The sequence below is a fragment of the Nipponia nippon genome, unplaced genomic scaffold (assembly GCF_047370975.1).
Source record: "Nipponia nippon isolate SJK-2023a ecotype South Korea unplaced genomic scaffold, ASM4737097v1 scaffold_3, whole genome shotgun sequence".
Classification (NCBI taxonomy): Eukaryota; Metazoa; Chordata; class Aves; order Pelecaniformes; family Threskiornithidae; genus Nipponia; species Nipponia nippon.
Window position 1 is genome coordinate 28,075,714 of NW_028262347.1, and position 15,084 is coordinate 28,090,797.

A 15,084-nucleotide genomic window follows, 5' to 3' on the forward strand; every position below is an offset into this window, starting at 1 on the left:
AAGGACCTAAGACTGATTGAACAAACAAGACTAAAAGAAAGACAACCTTCCCCTGAGGAAGAAGAGGAAGTCCTGATCTCTTCTCCTTGGTATCCAGTGATGGGATGCGTGGGAATGGTTCAAAGCTGTGCCAGGGGAGGCTTAGACTGGACATCAGGAAGCATTTCTTTACCGAGAGGTTGGTCAAACACTGAAACAGGCTTTCTAGGAAGGTGGTCGATGCCCCAAGCCTGTCAGTGTTTGAGGCATTTGGACAATGCCCTTAATGACATGCTTTAACTTGGTCAGCCCTGAAGGGGTCAGGCAGTTGGACTAGGTGATTGTTACAGGTCCCTTCCAACTGAAATAGTCTATTCTATTCTATTCTATTCTATTCTATTCTATTCTATTCTATTCTATTCTATTCTATTGTATGCATTTGTGTAAGTAGAAAGCCAACTCTGAGCAGTGAGGATACAGAACCGCCCAGTATAAGCATAATACCCTAAGTACACCATGCAGATTCTTAGAGGTTTTTTACCTCCATTTGTTTCTATGAAGACACTGAGTAAAATCCAGAGCAAATGCTCTGCTTTGGACTCCTGCACTGTGATGGTATTATGATTCACTCCACTGCATCAATTTTTGCACAACGAAGCCCTCAGGGATTACATATAGGAGGAGGGGGTTTTAAATGGTTTAAAAATACTCTTCAGACCTTTAAGCAAATAGGCAGATATGTATGCGAGAGATTTTAAAAGTGAAGATCTGAAATAATTATGCCTTGGAATCTTGGCATCAGAACTGGGTTCATTGCTAATATTCTGCTCACTGTTTCTCTAGCGTGTCCTGCCATAACTTTCTAAAAGGACAATGCTAAGCTGAGATAGTTGGTACTTCTCTTCCTCTTCTTTTTACCGGCCCTTTTATTTCTGTAGTACTTGTTGATGGAAACACTTAATGTGCAAACATTTGTTATGAATTACTATAGGGTTGTTAGTGGGGCACATTGTCCTTCAAGACTTTTTTTCTTCAAAGACACATAGCACTGAAACATTTTCTCTCTTTTTTTTTTTCCCCACAGAAAAAGAAATACAAATAAAGAAATACAAATTTTATGTACTGCAGAAATGTAAATTTAAGGGAAAAAAAGAAAAAGACACATATTAATCTGGATAAAGCCTGAAATTCCATTCTGGATAACAAAATCAATTTGTACAGTGATATTAATATATCTAGTACTTACCAAAATAAGTCCCGAGATTAATGAGGAAGTGCCTGTCAGGGCAACATAGAACTTGGGGGTTAATGTGTTCAAAAACATACTCACTGAAAAAGAAAAAGAGAGGAAACCGTGAGTACAAGAGCAGGACATGTTCTCCACGTGTCCCCTCCTCCTCCCAACTGCTTTCCAACTTCAGATAGGTTATTACCTTAATTCTGATAAAAAAAGTTTAAAGAACATCCTGTTCCATCTGCCTGATGCGATAAAGCAGAGCGCTAGACTGCCACATGCAGAATTTTGTTTTCACAAGACTCAGTCACAAGGCATTGGAAAACAGTTACACACACAATTGGGTCTTTCCTATTCCAGTCAGCGCTCCACTGACACCAAGTTCGGGATTCCCCAGGATATATGGAAGACATTTTATTGTCTGCCTTTGCTACTCCATTACTGTTAGAAATCTTAGGAATCGATCTCAATGTCCTGCATTCAACATTGTGCAACATCCTGTATGATCTTGGTGAAACTATCTGGACAAATTTTTAAAAGTCTTTTACTTCTCATTACCTTGGTTCCTCACTTATAAAGTAGGAGATAATAGCATTTCCCTAACTCATTCCACTGCATTAAAGTTGGTGAACCACTCAGTATGACAACAGTGAATAAATGCATAAAACAGATTAGGAAAAGACCTAACTGCTTTCTGATAATTAGTGGTAAAAATGACAGCTGTCCAGATTATCGGGAATCTAGGGCAGAAGCAAAGCCAGACAAGCTGCAAGGAATGGCAATGCCATCTGTATGGGCTTCTGGAAATTCAAAGGCCTTTTCTAGTCATATCACATTTTGGAAGCTGCTGCGAGAATCAGCAGGTAGTTGTGCTCGGCCCCCCACAGAAAATCCCTGGGGCCTTAAGACAATAAAATAATCTTTTTATAGGTTTTGAGTCACTCCACAGAAGCTACTAGAGAGAACTGGAGCTCTTCCACTAAATTCTAGATGTTTAAAGAAAACTCTCAACTTCCCATCAACTCCATCTTCCCCACATGAAAACATCCTCTATTAAACTACATGGAGGGTTAGAATACCTTCTGTAAAAAACCCTACTGGTCTCATCCTTAACCAGTGCCAAAGTATTTCTCATACATATATACATAAATGTATATACACGCATATATATTGTATATATACATGCATCCATGACTGAGGAGGGAGCTGATAATAGTTAGCAGATAAATTTAAGAGGCTTGTAGCAGACTGCCAGTCAGTCATTAAAAAACACTGATAAAAGACCTGGATACGTAGGTGGGAGGCCCTCGGTTCATTCTGTTCCATTTAGAAATGACACTTACTGAAATTAAATAATATGGGGCCAAAAAATGAAGAGAAGACAACAACAGCAGGATACAAATCATCAAACATATGATTAATTTTCCATGACCAGTAAAACAGAAAATTGTTTTCCAGAAATGCATCACTAAAAGAGATTGAAACCCTGCAATTCAGCTGCTTTGTTTGGGTTTTGGCTGCATATTTTCTATATTTTTTTTCTTGAAAAAGCCATAAACTGTTAAAATGGAAGTGTCATTTTCTGCTCCACTGGAGTGGCATTAAGCACCAAGCTGATATAATAAAGAACTAGTTTGGTGGTTTTTAATTCCATCGTACATTTTCTTTCACAAATGAATTGGATGCCAGGTTCTCAGCCAGTGTAAATCAGCATAACATCCCCAATTTTACTGTGTACAACACAGCTACACTGATTTATGCCAGCTCTGGCTCAATAGTTGGGATCTTCCCACATCTTATTTCTTTTTTTCCTCTTCCCATTCTTTCTTTCTTTTTTTAAAGTCTAATACAAGCTGACTTTGAAATATTAGTCCCTGCATTCTCCAGCCCCAGTACCTGCTAAGAAGGAAGAGGAATGGAGAGACTGAAATAGCTTTGGCTTCTACAAACCACCCATGAGTCCTTTAGAAGAAACATTCCTCATTCTGGAATGCAAACGTAAGCCAGAGACATAATCAAACTGTGTCACTGGGGAAATTTCAGACTGCCAGTGAAATTACTTCCTCTGCTTAGGTTAGAATATTCCCGAGAGAGAACACGCTATGATGGGATATAGACGTCCGTGTCCCCCATGGAGCACAGTGCTGCTGCAGTGCCAACAATAACATGAGAAGCCAGGCAGCAGGAGACTTTACAGAGGTGCTTTCTCTTCCGTTCCTCCGCCATAGCTTCACAGCTCACAGAATGCTGGAATTTTTCCTATTAAACTGGAAAAATTTTTCCCATTACCCTGGAGGAAATTTGATTTCCAAAGCTGTGAAGCCACCTAAGCCTCCTGTGTTTTACAAGATTCCACATGAGGATATCCACTGAATACGGAGATAGTCTATTTGCTTTGAATTCCTATTGCCTGTTTCACTAAGAAATGCTGCAAAGAGAACAAAGTTTCTTAAGCAGTGATGAGATACTCACTTATTACTGACTGCCATCAATAAAATTCACTTGGGAAATGCATCCCCATTTGGAAGAGCCCTCTCAACAAATTAGCTCCATGGAGCTCATCAATGGAGTAGAATGAATGAGGCTCTTAGGAAATGCTCTTAGCTTTTCTCTGTCACCACTCTTTTACAAGCAATGTATACTGATTTACAAACCCTCAGATCTGAATGGAGATAGGATTTTATTTATCTGTCATTTGCACCAGTGTTACTGCTTTCTTCTTTGCTTGCATGTATACTGGTGCTCCTTCATGCTCTTTACCAGAGGCTGCTACAATTGTTCACTTTCACAGCTCAGTCATGGGAACTGGCAAGGTGAACAGGTACGACGCTGGATGCTTTTAGATTGTATGGGCCAGACTCCCAGCTACCTGGAATAGCTCAGTAGATTTGCTACAGTTGCACTCAACTACCAGAGCTGCTTATCTGGACTGTATCTCCCTAATCCTTTTGCCATTCTTCTTCCCACTCATGAAATATAAGAATCTACTGTTCCATTATGAAAACTATCAGCTTCTGCCAATTACTAAGTACCCTCCCAGTCCCTTTGTCTCCATAAATATTATTATCAAAAGCAAACATTTTCTAATAAGAAACATATTTCCAAAACAGTAAAACTAAGCACTGGAGGATCTGTGGTCAGACTATTTTTATTCTGAAGTCAATGAGAATTCAGTCATTCTTTCAGTGGAAACTACATCAAGGCTCAGTTCTCATAATATTAATCCCCAAAGTAAAAATCAGCCCACTTTGAGGTTATCTGACACGTATCATTATCCAAAAAGGAGTATTTCTTTACAGTCAGCATTCGGACACTGGAGAAATCGCTTTCATATCCAACGTCTACATCCTGTAGTGTACACAGGTTTCCTTCAGGGTGTTGCAGCAAACTAGAGCCATTAGATAATGCTAAAAGCCCATCTGCCTAAATCTGGATAGCAGTATTTTTCTTCTCTGTTTCAATTTGATGAAATAGCAGGATTGAGGAGCAGAGAGAGATTTCTGAGAACTGAGAGTTGAAGATACCGGCAGAAGATGACCGCAGAATATAGAAGCCAAGTGGAATCACCAGTGAAAGGTGGTACTGTATGTCCTTTCTTCTGACTTCGTAACATGCCAGTGTGCGCCTAATTATTTCTGTCCACAAAGGGCAGACGGTGCAGTCATTCAGCTTGGAGTTCATCTCTTGTCTGTACCTCGGTAGGACTTAAAAAGGGCATCTAATGAGTATCTAGATAAAGGCACTTGCCTGATGTTCCTACACTGCCTACTCATTTGAATTACTGTTAAATCCCAATTATTCCCACAGGCTTTTGACGATGAATGATTTATTTTAGGTGTGTTAGTAGAGATGATGGAATACAGTACAGCCTGCTTTCTTTTAAAGAAAACCAGCATGACCTATAAATGCGCTCTAAACAAGCCAAGCATGTCCGCTTATGAGAGGCTCCTGGCCTTACAAATACCCACCCTCCTCTTTCTTCCCTTCTCTTTATGGCTTTCATTTTAATCATGCTTGAATCATTCAGAATAAGGTACTATTTACATTTCCAAAGGTGCCTATGTTACCTTGGTAAATCATTCCATCCTAGTGTATAATATCTAGGCAAGGAATGTTATTTCATTATTAACTGTGCATGCTTACAGAGATTAATTTACATCCAATTCAATTCATGGCAGACAAGCTAAAAAAACCACACAAGTCATATCTAATATTCCCTGTTGAGGCTAATCAAAAGTGGCGATTGAAATGTTCTTGAAAGCTGATGCCGTTTCATTCCTGTTATGTATGTTACTCATTGCCAATACCCGTGATTCATTCTCAACACGGGAATAAACAAGAGAGGAAAATCCAGATATTTTTCAAGTGACAAAATCCTCGAATCTTTATGTAAAATGTATCACTCAAGGTGATAAAGCACTATGCTGTTTTACAGATTTCTTCAAGGACTTGAGGTATTCGGATTTCAAGCATGAGAGGAACCACAGTAGGAGGGAAATACTGGGGTTAAACTGCTCAAAGTATCATTGTGCTGCTGTATCAGTTAATTACATTAGAAGATCATTAGGGGAGGGAGCATTGCAAACTACCTACTATTCCCACGTGTGGATCTACTAAAATTACAGCCCCATTACCTACTTCTGAATGTGAGGCTATGTAGCTTGCACAGTAAGGTGCAAATAAAATTTAATAGCAATGTGACACAAATCATATACACAAACAGATTAAGGAAAGACAGGACTGCATCATTTATGGCACTTCTAAGAGGAAAAATAATTCCCCCGACAGAATGTTATCTTAAAATACAGATAAATATATATCAGTAACTTAGTACAAATAAAAACATGCATTATAGACCCAGAAATAAAGATCAAACATAAACAATCCAAATATATTGAAATAGACAGGAAGGCACAGCTCTTTTTGTGCCAGTATTTCTGTGCTGCTAAGTAAGACAAGGTTTCTGGGTACAGTAGTAACTTCTATGGGAACGAATAGTAAGAAAACACAGAAAAGCTTATAGCCACAGAGCCCTTCTTGTGCATTAGTGGTCCTTAAGTCATCATGGCTATAATATCTGTGTCACTAAGAAATTTTGCTGCACTTTCTGTCTTCACCCTCCATAATATTTGCTTGGTATGCAGACCAATGCGGATTCTTATAACACCAGTGCCAAGAGCCCAAATCGTTTAGACAGGCGACAAGCTAAGAAACCTATCGTTGAGGACCTTTGACACAGCAGTTCAGCTTCTTTTCACTGCAACCATCCATTCAAGCTGGTGTTCAAACATGGTGCAGAGGATGGGGCAGCGACTGCCTTAGTTCACAGGGGCCTCAGCATGCATTAATGCAGCCCCCCGATTCAAAGCTGTTGCAGCAGTGAAAAACCCTTCTACCAAATTGTCAGCAAAGAGGGCAAAATAAGTTCAATAAACTTTTTAATAAATGTATAACATTCCCCTCTCTGAGTACGAAGTGCTGCATACCCTTGACTTTAATTGAACTATTTATACATAACTTTTTTGAACCCTCAACCCATTCCTCGTAAGAATGTTAACAACACACTTTTGGGAAAACAGGCTGAATTATGCATTATATACTATGATGGCCTCCAGTTCAATATAAATACAAACCCCACCAGATTTAAAGCTAGCATGGGGTATTGTCTCAGAAAAACATATCTTTTACCATTTACCAGGGCTTTCCCTGGGAAGCTACCAAGATTTTTTTCTAACTTCTTCAGACTTCTTGAAGAAATTACCAAAGGAGAAGCATTCAAAAGTTTAAGAATGCTGCAGAGTGAGTTTCATTTTCACTTGTTGCAAATGCTACGGAACTTCCTTCTATAAGGGCTTTGTGTAGATCTGTTTTCAAAACTTGAAAAAAATTGCCACTCAGAAACAAACACGTGGCCATTCCAGGCAGAAACAGCCGGTGTCTCTGTGCTGCGCACAAGGAAATCCAGATGCCCACTCACTTTGTTCAACCACCTACTCTTGTCCTAAAGGCATGAGGCTGAATGAGAGTCACATTCAGACGTCTGGAGCCTAAGCTAATGGCCAGCGAAGTCGTCTGTTGCTCTCAGCGAATGCTGGATCAGAGCCCAGGTGAGAGAAAATGGTGGTGTGCCAAAAGCTACGGATTACTTCAGATAAATAATGAACTCTGGTTAACTACATAGTTGCACATAATCAAAGTTCTGCCCTTACAGATATTTCTGACTGATTAGTGAAATAAAACTTTCTGGAGGGAAGACCACCACACTCTCTCTTCCATGTTTCCACATCTTAAATGTAGGTTTTCCCTTTCAACAGCATACCTTTACCACAATAAAAAGGGAGAGTTGAGTAGGGATGGTCTACTCTGGAGAGAAGTTGGTATCACGGGAGAGGCTTTTCAGCCACAAAGCTCAGCCCAAAGAGAAGAAAGAGCAGAAGGCAATAATACAGTACCAGTTCCAGGTCAAAACCATTCATTTACTTATAACTAAAAAACAGAGAATTTTGAAGGTTGCAGATGACGGCAATAACATTCTCTCCACTTTGTGACCAATGACCAAATTATGTCCAGCATGGAAAACTGAAACAAGCCTTAGCAAATTCAGTCTATCTTTTCCCAAACAACCCTGCCTGAGGATTGCTAACAAATTCAATTTCATCATTCTCCTCAACATTTTAATGCATTAAATATCTGTAAACCACAGTGACACAAAGATCAGTGCTGGCCTGCTTTTCAGCACCAGGTCTATATTCATGTTATAACGTCCAAAAGTTATCAATCAGATGGGTCAAAATTCCGTCTCAGTCCTAACAGGAATTAGTCTGTGCTGGTTCTGGAGCTTTTGGGACTTAGATGAATATACTGTGTCCTTCAGCGTGCATTAACTGTTCAGCCTGTTAGACATTAAGATTGCTCATCTGCACTTAGAATAACATACAGTGAAACAGAACGGGTAAGAGACAGGAGCCATCATAGAACTGAGGGCAGAAGGACATACAGGTGAATCAAGGAAACCAGATCTGGAAGACAAAAAAACACTTAGACACTACTATGACTTGGGAAAGGGAAAAGAAAAACCAGATTAGAGATAGACAAGTATAATACAGAGATGAGTTAAAAGAAAATTAAAAAACATAATGGCAATAAAAATTAACATGCGTAGAAAGAAGATAGAGACAAGAACAGCAAAAGCAAAAAATATACATAAGAAATTACACATGCAACATGAATGTAAATAAAGGCTATTTTTACTTTAGCAAAAGATGGTTTGCGATTCAGAAGTATCTTTTCACTGGGAGAAACAAGGCTGCCAACACTAACAGCTTTGGTCATTTAAGAAGAGATACTGTCAACAAGTTATTCCTTGATATCAAATACACCCCAAAGCCTTGTCTCACAAACCAAGGCACTTAACACAAGATGCTACTAAAGATTCCCATTCCCAACTATATTTTCCCAGAATGTCCTGTTAAGGTCAGCTGCTACACTTTCCCCCAGGAGCAGACAGGCTGGACATACGGGCACAGGATGCACTATACTCACCCCAAGGAGTGAATTTAAATACTAAAATCTCGTGTGAATTTAAATACTAAAACCTACTTAGGATAGCTAGACTCAAGCACGGTATTTTGCTATTCCATTTACCTGAGATCATGAACTCCCTACCTTGTGGATTTGGGGAGAATAAAAGATCAACTTCCCCCCCCCCCCAAAAGCAGCTATTATAATGTAAATTTGCTGCCATACAGTTGCCCCTGCCAAGGGACAGGGACATTTCCTCTTGCTTTCACAATGCAGTGGTGACATGAGTTAATTACACAGCTCCTGTTAATTGCACAGCATGCTGCATGAACATCAAGATTTGCTAATATATTGGCAGCAAAAACCCGTTAAAAAAAAAAAACAAAAAACAACCAGAAAACCGAAAAAAAAACCAAAAAAGCCCCACAGCATTTCCATTTAAAGACAAAGAAAATGAGGGAGAAACCATTTCCTGGGACCTTACAGCCGGTAGCTGTCAGGGATTGAAGTACTGTGCATTTCTTTATGACCATCACAGTGTTCTAATGCTATAAGCAGACTCCTGGTGTTAATAACATACAAGTGGAAGGGAAGAACAGGGCCAAATAAGAATGAGGCACGAAGGATGAGCAATGATGTATTGAGTAGAGATACTCATATTTGGATTTTTAGAGATGTGGATGTGTAAAACTGGGTTGTTGGTTGGTTCTTAGTGAAATTCTCTTGCAACACGTTCAACCTCAATTCTTCTAAAGTCAGGTTGCTTGCAAATTGATTTGAAATGCTGTCATTATACGTGTCTCCCGTGCAGATTTTAAAGCTTCAAGAAACATATGAGTCCTTGTCTTAATTTTTACTTCAGTGTTGCACTGCAGGAGGAAGCGCTCTCTCAGATTTGTGATGGGGGATTTCCTTCACTGTGCAATACCACAAGGCGTTTTTGTAGGCAGAACCAGTCTAGATACTAGAGAAGGCACCTTCACAGTTAGCTTGTGGTTTCCTTTTCTAATCACACATATATCAGCATGTGTGTGTATCAGCAATTTCCCCAACACAAAAGCAGGGGAAATCCTGATGTGATGCTACAGTCAAATGAGGATGCATTCCCTGATGGTCTCTCATGTGACTGCAGCATATCACCGTGTATAGACACCTTCTATCTTTTTTTAGATACACACTTGTAAGAGAAAGCAGGAGTATACTGAGCTCTTCAGAGTACAGCTGTGGCACAGTTTATCAGGTAGATGATTTTAAGACTTCTAAGTCTTCAATTTAAGGCACATGGCAATTGAGCTCTACTGAAAATCAATAGTAATGTATTTCATTGCAAAAATGTACCTAAGGACTGCGACAAAATGACCTTATTTTCCACTCTGCACCCCAAAGTGTTCAAACAAATCCATATTTTAAAACTATTCTTAACATCAACTAATCATTCATGTAACGGAACTGATACGGCTCTATCCAGTTTGGACAGGCACTGTTTGTGAAGTCAAACCTACCTGTTACCTTAACTGTTGCTTATTCTGAGGCATTACACAGATTTACGTGGTTTAGCCTTTTAAAGCTGTATTAAAACAAAAGCCAATTACTAAACCTCATTATCTGGAGTCATTTAAGACAATTAATGGCTTTTGTTCCAAGTGCTAGATCAGCACAGTTCTCTCAATGGAACAGGGTGAAGTTTTGCACTCTTCTTTCATGCAACACTCAGGGAGGTAACGGCTCCATTAAATCTTTTTGATTTTGGTTCATTAGCTGTCTAAAGAATACCCTAAACTAAAAGTTTGCCACAGTGATTAATTCCAGTGCCACAGATAACAAAGGCTAATCTACTCTGGAAAGACAAATCATGCAAAGCGTTTTCACCACCAACTCCTGGCATTCCACAAAAGAGAAATTATCCTATGGGTTCACATTATCTGGGAACCTCTCTTGGAGGAGCTGTTCCCATGCTAAGACAAAACGAGGCACATGAACAAAGCACCCTCAGCTGCCCTGCAGCCTCCTTTTGTGCCTCCATTTGTTCCAGGCAGGATTTGATATGAGCACTAAACCTACAGATATGAGCGGTGCTACATCTTCCTTCCTTGCTTGAGTGTTGCATTCATAGGCGTACAAAGATGAGGATCATCATGTTTGATGCATCCAAAAAAATGGTCTCCACAATGAAAAAAATTCAGAAAATATGGCTGAAATTTGCATCTTGACTAAAATTTTGACTATTTTTCATACACTTTTTTTTTTTTTAAATTCTGGAGAAATATTCTATTCCAGACACTTCTGTTCTAACCTTGATAGCCTCACTCTATATAGCACATCTGTTTTCAGAGTCTCTAAGATACTGATCTCTTCGCATACAAGAAATTGCAAGGTGCTTCTTGGAATAGAGGTGACTGGATAACATTTTCATAATTAGAGCCAGCAACCTCAGGAAAACTCCCTGGAGATCTACAATATGTAATATCATTATCCTGTCATTGAAAACTCATCTATGCTTCCTACTTACAAAATCAATAGGGTGTTCATGCCATTTTTCTCCTATGAGAATTTTTACCTATGATAATTTTTTATATGCGGCAGGGATTTTTTCCCAGTAATGGATGGTCTGGGTAATATGGCACAAAAAGAAGGGAAAAATGAATTTTCCATCGAGTGGGATTCATTATTCTTATGTGTCTAATAATCAACTTTCCCCTTCAAAGCATTCTTAAAGCTGAGTGACTCACACAGTAATTGTACCAAATGGAAAAGAAGAAAAGTAGAAAACTTTTACCTCTTTGCCTCCATTTTGGGGTATTTCAAAGAAAGCATAGCAGCAGGTTTGACAAGCGCTGTATAATTTCCATTATCTACCAGTCTCTTGGGACACCCAGAACTTATTAAAATGGAAAAGGCTCTGTGGTAACTCTGTAGACAGAACTGCAATCTGCATTCAGGACCTGACTGATGAGGAGACAAACTTTGGGGGAGAATTTTGCATAATAAAGATTTTCAATAGAGTGAGCTCCAGAGAAAGAATTTCCAACCAAATGCATGGCAAATGGCGCCACGGAGGCTGAGGGAGCACCCCTCTCACACGGCCTGATGGAAGTATAGCATGAAGTTAGACTTGATCATCTTGTGGCCAGGGTGGTCTTCCTCTCCCTACAGGCCCCGAGTCTCTCTCCAGTGCAATTTCCTCCAAAGGTCTCGTGTGTCTGCTAGACAAAACTGGAGTGTCCATCGTTTTAAAGCTTGTTTTCTTTCATGAGAAGACAAATTAAATGCCACTTAGACTACCTCATTACCAAGAAGGATGTTATTTGATTTAGCCTTTGATGAAATCCCAGGAGAAAACGCAGCGCAAGACACCCACTATGTTTCTTACTGAATATTTCATGGTTTTAATTTCAAACATGAGCCGTGGCTGACCTGGCTGAAAACAACTGTGAAATAGCATTCTGTCCAATAGTGTCTTCTTTAATTTTCCTTTCTTCTGTTTAAAATGACTGAATCTTTTCAGAGGTGGGTCTCCTCATGAAGGTAGGAGGACCACAGAAGGAGCGGGGCAGGACTTGCAGGCAGAACTCGGTGGGGCTGCGTTAGCGCCATCCAGAACGTTCACTGGACTGCCGCAGCAGTCAGGCTGTTCAGAAACACCACACAAATACACTAAGCCCAGCACACTGTGTTACCCACCAGCTACTGTCAGATCTCTCTTCCTCTAAAGCCAAACAGTGTGGAGAGAGAAGTGAAAAATGCATGACTAAATTAGCCAAATGTAGCACACCTGACAGACGAGAAGCTTGCATGAGAAATAACACCTGCGCAGGACTTCACTATAACCTGTGTTCTCACCCCTGTTGTTGACCCAGTCAGATACTGTATTGGCTTTAACGTGAAAATTCAAAGCTGTGTTTGGAAGCTCCCACGTTTAGGTCCAGCCTGGAACCTGTAAAAGTAAATGCTCATTTACCTGTCTGAATTCTCCAGGTGGACATCAAGGAGCTGAAGAGTGAACCCCCACATTTCAGTAAGGAACTCTAGGGAAATATTCTGCATGTCACGCCGTATCAAACTATAGCTGGATTGCAGATACCATGATGCAGAAAGCAGCTTTTAAAAAAAAAAAAAAGTATTTCTCTTTGTGATTAACAGGCTATGTGTTGGTTTTTGCACTGGGTTTTGCGCACTGCCCTGTGAGCTAAAGGGGGGGCATGCCAGAAGCACGGCCGGTTAGCAACGCTGCCCTTCCCTTCCATTGCATCACGCAGATCGGCGTCTCAAAACAGGCAGGTAATGGTTGAAGGTCCTCTTTGCAAGTTCCCCCCTTGACTCTGACTTGAGCTATGGGAACTCCGACTTCCTCAAAAATCAGGCCAGGATGGCTCAAATCGAATGTCTGCAATTAGAAACTGGTTTTGAAAGTTTGGTGAGGCAGGCAGTGAATCACTGAGGTGAGACTAACCTCAGGAGCTCGGCTTTCCATTCTCCAAGGGTTGGTAAGACCTGGGCGCTGAGCAAACCCGGTGACCACTGCCTGTACTCAATTCTGAATGTGACCGAACGCTACTCCACCAGTGCACCCGGTGACCAGAGAAGCCTGGGCTGCAAAAACAGCCCGTCAAAATGCTGTGGTTTTCTTGCATCTGCTTGTTCCTCTTCTGTTCACATTAGTGTATCTAGGAGTAGTAACCATAGCTATGCTAATACTCAGATACTGGTGGTTAATTATGATAATCACTGCATTGGGATTTTTTTCTGCTGTCCTTTAAGTTGACCTACTCACACCACCCTGGAAAAATTGTCTTTGAAGCTAAAACTTGCCATGTTTTCTCTTAATGCAGTAGCAAAAGTTTCTGGAATTTTTTCAGGGGTGGAATGCCAGTAAAAAGATTCAACAACCGGGGGACCTCACATCCACTCCCAGGTTGCCTTACAGATGTGGTTAGGAACTAGCTTCCCGTCTGGCCCTTGAGGAAGAGCAATAGGCAAGTGATCTCCAAGTGTGCGGCACATGGAGCCGATTCCCCTCCGAACACACAGATCTGAATGAGCAACTGCTTCAGTAGAAAAATCCAGAAGACTTGAGAATGGCAGAATACCAAAATCAATACAGCGATACATTCAAAGCGCGCTCTGGTACAGAAAGCTCAAAGAGGGAATGCAAAATTATTGTCGGGGACTACTTAATGCTTTTCAAAATGCCACTTGGCTCAGAAACAGAGAGATTCGGAACCTGCTAAGTGTGTTTAAGTGCTTGGAATTGTGGCGTTTAAATGACCAACAAAGCCCTTATTGCTCATTATTCAAAGCATGAAATACCACCGAGAGAAGGGGAGCTGACTTTCTGGCTAGCAGTGCCCATTAGAGAGATGCACTTAGGGATATATAATACTGGAGCAACACGGAATTTGCAGTAGAGTTTGGCTTCTGCTCCCAGCTTCACGGCTGGCTTGCCTGTGAGTCTTTCAATGCGGTGTTTTGGGGCTTGCGTTCCCTGCCTGTGCTTTGGGAAGAGACCTAAGTAATATTTTGTGTGCAGAAGCAGCAGAGACCTTTGCACTCCTCTATAGCCCCCATTTGTTTCTTCACTTATATGTAGCACTTTCCTAAGACACTGGCAAAGTGAATTGTTCTGGCCTTCTCAAAGGGCTGTTTCTGGTACTATCATCCTCCCAACCAAAAAGGCATTACAGAAAATAGCTGATTACATCCAAAGAAAGGTATTTCAATTAGTGCTTTCCATCAGCCCTGATCTTGGTCCAGCCTGCCCCAGGACAGCACAGTAGTCTAAGCTACTGTGGTCTGTGAAGCAGACTTTCCAGCTCTCATTATATAAATGGGCTGGAAGATGAAGTAGAACATGATAGGGTATGCAAAGGTAATTAGAACAAAAATCTAACACAGCTTTGCAACCGTAAAAACTCCCTACAGCAGAAAAGATGAAGACTACACATAACCTACCGTGTTGGGTTTGGGTATCTCTGTATTTGGCTACCATCTCCCTATTTTCTTTGTTACTTTTCACAAAGAAAAATAGCTCCCCAAAGGAGGCTCCTCAGAGCTCCAGCAACATTAGCACTATTAAGGAATGGGTCCCTTGAAGAGCTCTTTTTCATATTATGCAATTAATAGTTCACATGGTGAAGAGCTGCCACTGAGCAAGAAGATCCCAAATGTTGAAAATAGGAAACATCGTGAGTCAGGGGAATTAAGGAAAACCATCGGAGCTTGTTAAGGCATTGCTGCCTGGAGGAAACTGCATGACGCCCAAATACACGCTACAGCTCGCCAGCAAAGCCAAGCCCAGAGTTGATACCGGCAGTGGAAGCCAAAGGCAGGAGATGCCAATAGGTCTGCGAGCT

The 15,084-nt window shown here is 40.7% G+C and overlaps 1 protein-coding gene across 6 annotated transcripts in view; it reads right to left on the minus strand.

The window, feature by feature from the left end:
• Nucleotides 1-15,084, minus strand: part of ST7 (suppression of tumorigenicity 7) — a 155,804-nt gene that overhangs the window by 70,490 nt on the left and 70,230 nt on the right. For all 6 annotated transcript variants that reach the window (XM_087764673.1, XM_087764674.1, XM_087764675.1 and 3 more), the window contains one exon: nt 1,226-1,308. In XM_087764673.1, the coding sequence (XP_087620799.1) occupies nt 1,226-1,308 (83 nt within the window). The remainder of the gene's footprint in view (nt 1-1,225; nt 1,309-15,084) is intronic.